Source organism: Olea europaea, unplaced genomic scaffold (assembly GCF_002742605.1).
Source record: "Olea europaea var. sylvestris unplaced genomic scaffold, O_europaea_v1 scaffold2421, whole genome shotgun sequence".
NCBI lineage: Eukaryota > Viridiplantae > Streptophyta > Magnoliopsida > Lamiales > Oleaceae > Olea > Olea europaea.
Genome location: NW_019242390.1, coordinates 55,081 through 60,699, shown reverse-complemented (window position 1 = coordinate 60,699; position 5,619 = coordinate 55,081). Strand labels below are relative to the sequence as shown.

Sequence of the window (5,619 nt, the reverse complement as noted above, 5' to 3'; positions counted from 1 at the left end):
ATACATAATCATGCCTGTTCACAGAATCATAGTTGAAGACAGATAATCGCATGCGATTTCATACACCAAGACAAATAAAGTTACACCATACAATTCTGAATGGATCGCACCATTTCAGAAATGAATAATTTGTTTTACACCAAATGACATGAAGATAAAGAATTCATGCCCTTTTCCAGATTTCATAATTTCCATGATAAGGTGCACAATTTTTGGATATATGCAATCAAATATGTCCTAAGAAATCAGATTTCAGAGATACCATTTAATCAATGCAATTTTCAAATTTATTCTGGACTGATTATGAATTTTAATGTACAGTAGGCGGCATATCAGACCAAAAGAAAGTGTCAGACAGTTTTTCGATAGGTTCATACTATCTTAGATTTTGAGAAACTGCCTCAACGCAATTCTTCATTTAATTTTAAATCGTTGATGAGATTATACCAACCTTATTATCATAGAACCTTCATCCCCAAACATTATTATGTGAATTAAAAAGGTGCCAAGATTAAACTGCCAATCATCAAAGTTTGGGGACGTTTCGAATGCACGCACATGCAAGAAACGGAATACATTCTATTGGAATTTAATGTATGCACCGCTTCACATTTTTTCTTTCCAATCAAAATTCTTCAGGCAATTTATGACACAAAATACTCATTGTATTAAAAGGTGTCAAAAGTTTTAAATGTAGATAAATCCTTTTGGTTTAAAAATTGCCATCAACAAATTCGGCAAATGAAACTACCAACATATGCTTTGTAATTTCGGCACATACAATTATATAATATATTCAATTGATATGAGTGCACAACCCAGATATAATTTGCATAATTTCCTGAATGTCAAGCATATGTAATGCACATAGAAGCCGTTTTTACACATTCAATTATTTAAGCATAATCAGATTTTCATGAATGAAAATTAAACTGTTGGCACCGATTCAATAATTCAATTCAAGTGTCTAAGAAAATAATCTTCCCATAATTCAATAGACACGTTCATAAATCGTCCACCGAAGAATCGAGTTTTGCATTATCTCAATTTGTTATTGCATACGTCTCATACATTATGGCAGAATATGCACAAGAATTAATAGTATGCAATATAAAATGCACCAAACTTCATCGAAGCATAATTTCGACTTATTGAAATTGAAAAGCAATTTCGACTTACCAAATGGGATTCAAACTTACCAAATGGGATTCAATCCTTACCATTCTTCAATGGAGACATTTTCCTTCGAACACGTTCCAGATTTCTTTTGGCAGAATTTCATCCAAAAATTGATCCTCATAAACAAATCTTGATCCATCAACTTGATCATCGCCAAAGTGATTTCTTAAAGTGGTCTTATAGTTTCATCATGGTCTTCCATCGGCAATAGAGAAACCAACACACTGATTTTCTAGAATCATATTCCAACAAGAACTAAAATATAAACTGCACAACAAACAAAACTTGATTAGAACGCCAAACAACCATTGATAAATTATTGTCTTAAGATTGTTGGTGCCGGGCTTAATTGTGAGCGGTAAAGATGGTTGTTTGTGAGTGCATTTTAAATAAAAAATTTATGAAATGGAAATGTAGTACAAAACCATAAAACCAAATAAGAAAATTAAAATAAGAAGGAGTAGAAAACGAAGATTAAATCCGAGGCAAGTATATTTACTCTCTCCTTAAGACAATATTGCCCCGCTACAGTACTCACGGTTGGCGGCAATTGTCTCCCAAGATACAACGGATTCGATTTGTGGTAGTAGCACTTCAAACCACAAATCCGGCGAACTTTCGACGGAGTTTCCCCTCTACAAGGAATATAATATATGAAAAGAGATGAAGAAGAAGAGAATTGCAATTTTGAGAAGAATGAATGCTCAATATGCAAATGGTGTACTCTCAAAGTCATCCAAGGGGTCATTTATATAGAGAATGGAGTGGTGTGATGAAAGGATTTGAGCCAAACCATGCAACCTTCCAAACAGGTGCCACTATTCCAAAACCACAATTTCTCATTCATTTTTGAATTGGTTTATTAATAAACACCATTTCCAACAATAATCTAATAACATTCTATCCAATTGTCTGGATAAGACCAATGGCTGTGAAGATATTCAATTACATGTAATTGTTCTAGAGCTTTGCATCCATATATTTGAGCTGTACACGTTGTTAAATGCCAAGAAAAACAAAGTAACTTTTCCTGATTCTCAGACACTGAAGAACAAATCCGCAAACTGAATATTTGTTAGAAATAAAATTAATCAAAGCATGATATGATTTATTATTCTCATAGTTCCCTGCATAAATGAGAGTGCGAAAGCTAAGACAGTTAATTTTACCTCCAAGGCTGTGGCTGTTGGAGAAAGACTCAGAGAAAGGTGATTCACAGATTCAGCATGTCAAGATGAAGGATGTTTACCCCAAAAAGTGTTGTCAATAGATGTCGGTCCCACCCGCGCACACGTGGACGAATGTCCAACACGTTAAGACACGTGGACGGTCTAAAACGAGCGGTTCAAAGGGCGTGGGAGTAGCCCAACGACGCGGGACGGTGACGATCGGAATCCGGCGGGTTGTTCGTGATTCGATTGTACAATAATTACCAACCGGTGTTCGTAAATGTATATGTAAATGTGTATAAACTCGATTTGTGTATTGCAAGTAAATGAGAGAGAGTTCAGTAAAGTGTAGTTCTTTGTATTGATTCTTACATTAGCCTTTTAATGTTACATAAGAGAAGTATTTATAGTGGTATATGTGAAATGAGAGCCCTTCGATGAGGTGGCACGTGGCCTCATCTCTTTCATTTAAACATCTTATCAGGCATGAGGTTTGACTTGCTAGTTTGCAGGGCATTTATTGCTTGTGTATAGCCCCCATACTAGTGACAAGACTTGACCTTTATACTTATGACAAACGTTTCATCAATCATTCGAATAAGATCTTTATGCAGACGATCTCTTGGGAGAAGTGAACATGGAGGACACTCCTTTGTGGTTCGGAGGCTCTTGCATCAGCTTCGGGGCTTCGGCCATTTCACACAATACTTTCGCTTGAGGGCTTCAACTATCTTCAACTAGCTTTAGCATCATGGCTTCGGTTCATGGGCCTCGACATGTGGACCTCGGGTACGTTCACAGGCCTCGGTAAAAAGGCGCATCGGCTAGTGGACTTCGGCTTGAAGGGCTTCGGTCATTGCCCACCTCGACAATATATGCCATCTCGGCTGGAGTGTCACGTGATTCGACCTGAGTGGGCCATTGGTCCAGGTGGATTGACCAAGTATGACAACACGCAACAAAGGATACAAGAAATTCCATATGAAGACATAAATCAGCATGAGATAACACGAACACTCTCTTTTCCATATTCTTTCTCAGTTTCTTGTACTTCTTTTTAAGTTGACAGGGTTATCGATATCAATCACAAAACAATGCTCTCTCTTTATTCCCATAACAAAACACTGTTACACAATAGATGTAGACTGAGAAAGGAAAAGTTCAAGATCATGAATATGACAGAAAAATTGTCACTTTTCAGCAAACAAGAATCAAATTAAAAGATCAAGAAATAGAGGAAGCTTCAAAAAAATGCGATTGAAATGTACAGATGGTATTTAAAATACAATTAGATCTTAAACAATGATCAAGAACCTGTTATATATTTATAATATAAATATAAAATGTGAAAGAAATAATCAAATTAAATGAAGTGCTCAAGTGTTGGAAAATGTGTCATTTGTGTGGGACGTCAGGGATGCGGGTTACTTTCCACGCAATTATTAAAGTCTTGATTGAAGCTTTGAGCTTCATTGACTAAAATAATTTTTATTTTATTTTATTTATTTTGAAAATTATTTAATGGGTCAAATTAGCTAGTATTTTCTGACCATTTTTTGTAACAACCCGGTACTCACAGCCTTTAAAATATCTACTACTCATTTATTAAAATTCTGCATTATTCTCTGGTTATGAGGGAGACAGTTACTTCCAATTTTGCCTATATAAACTCATGTCTTGGTTTGGGAAAGAGACACATCAAAGAAAACAGAAAATCGTTTGAAAATAAATCTTATTTCTCATATTCTGAATTTTTTTTATACTCGATTTTTACATAAATTCTGGAGTAGTTTTGAGAGTTCTGAAAATCATTCGTGATTGTTGCACAAATGGTTTATGATCGTTGTATTCTGGGAGTGATTGTCCATAGAGGTTGCAGTAGTTATCGACGAGCAATTTCACTTTAGGAAATCGTGCCGTCACGAGATTCGATCGGACGATAAGTTTTATATTTCTGTATTTTATTGTTCTCAACGTTATTGCAATTGATTATTTTTCCAACACAACCTTGCAGAAGGCAACCTCGGTATGAAAGACGTAAGAAGAAATTACCATTTACATTTGAAGTAGGGTATTCATGAAAGGGAACTTCAAAGACTGTAATGACTATTAGTTTCTAACAACTTTTCAGCATATGGCATATATTTAAGCTGTTGCGACGTTTTGTAGCAGAGGACCAACCCCTGGAAGGTGACAGGGAATCAATAATATGAAGCGGAGTCTCAAGTAGGGAAGCTGCTAAGTACCAGCAATGAAGTGAAAATCAAGTTATTGGGACTAACAAGAAAGGAAAATCAGTCCGATTTCATTGTTCCCTCAAAAACCAATTTTATGAGTACGAACATTTATCAGGCAATGGTTTCCATAGCATTTCATTGTTTCTTACAGCTTGTTTTAAAAAGGGTTAAACCCTAACCTTAAGGGTCCCCCACCATCCCTGTCCTGGAATATCGTGAGAGAGGTAAATCGCAGGTTATACCTCCAAGGGTCTAGGGTGGAAGGCTGCTTGTACACTTGCACTTACTCAAGAGCCAAATCCATATTTCAGGATTCGAACCCTTGACGTAGCAGCCTCAAGCAAAGTTGGATTTCTCCATCCTCCTCTTTTATCACTTGGAGATGTGCCCTGGGGGCTTCTTACAGCTTGTTTTTATAGCACACAAAGGGAGTTCAATAACCATGTTACCATAAAAAATCAACGACGACGTAAATGAATTTAATATGTAACTTGTAGGGGTCGTAGACACCATTCAACAATTATAATGTATAGGATTTAGGCTTGATTAGGTATTGCCTTTCCTTTAAAAGAATTCACTTCTGCTGTGTTGAAAAAAAATTAATCGTGGAAACAATCAATTAAGTGTTTGATAAACTTTTGTTAAAAATTGCTAAAATTTCCAAAATCATCATTTTACAGTTTAACAAAAAAAAGTAATTTATTGTTGTTGTTATACAATTACTAAAATGGATGTTATATGATGATGTTATTTTGTATTATTTTTTTCATTAGTAATACTGTAAAATTTGTTTTTACTTCTATAACAATATGTAATAATATCAAATATTTTTCTAAAACAATATATTCAACTATATTTAAAATTCAAAATTCAAAATTGAAAAATAAAAGTGTAGTCCGTATAATTGAGAAACATTAAAATTTTAAAATAATTTTTAATACATCGGACATGCAGCAATTTGGTTTCTCAATTTATTTTTGAAATATTAATAAATTTAGGATATAAAATATTTAAATTAGTTAATTAGGATTAAA

At 34.7% G+C, this 5,619-nt stretch overlaps 1 protein-coding gene across 1 annotated transcript in view; it reads left to right on the top strand.

Annotated features, from left to right (window-relative positions):
- Positions 1-1,099, top strand: part of LOC111382045 (U-box domain-containing protein 1-like) — a 4,150-nt gene extending 3,051 nt beyond the window's left edge. The window contains exon 2 of the mRNA XM_023005905.1: positions 1,082-1,099. Coding sequence (XP_022861673.1) covers positions 1,082-1,099 — 18 coding nt within the window. The remainder of the gene's footprint in view (positions 1-1,081) is intronic.
- Positions 1,100-5,619: the final 4,520 nt, after the last annotated feature.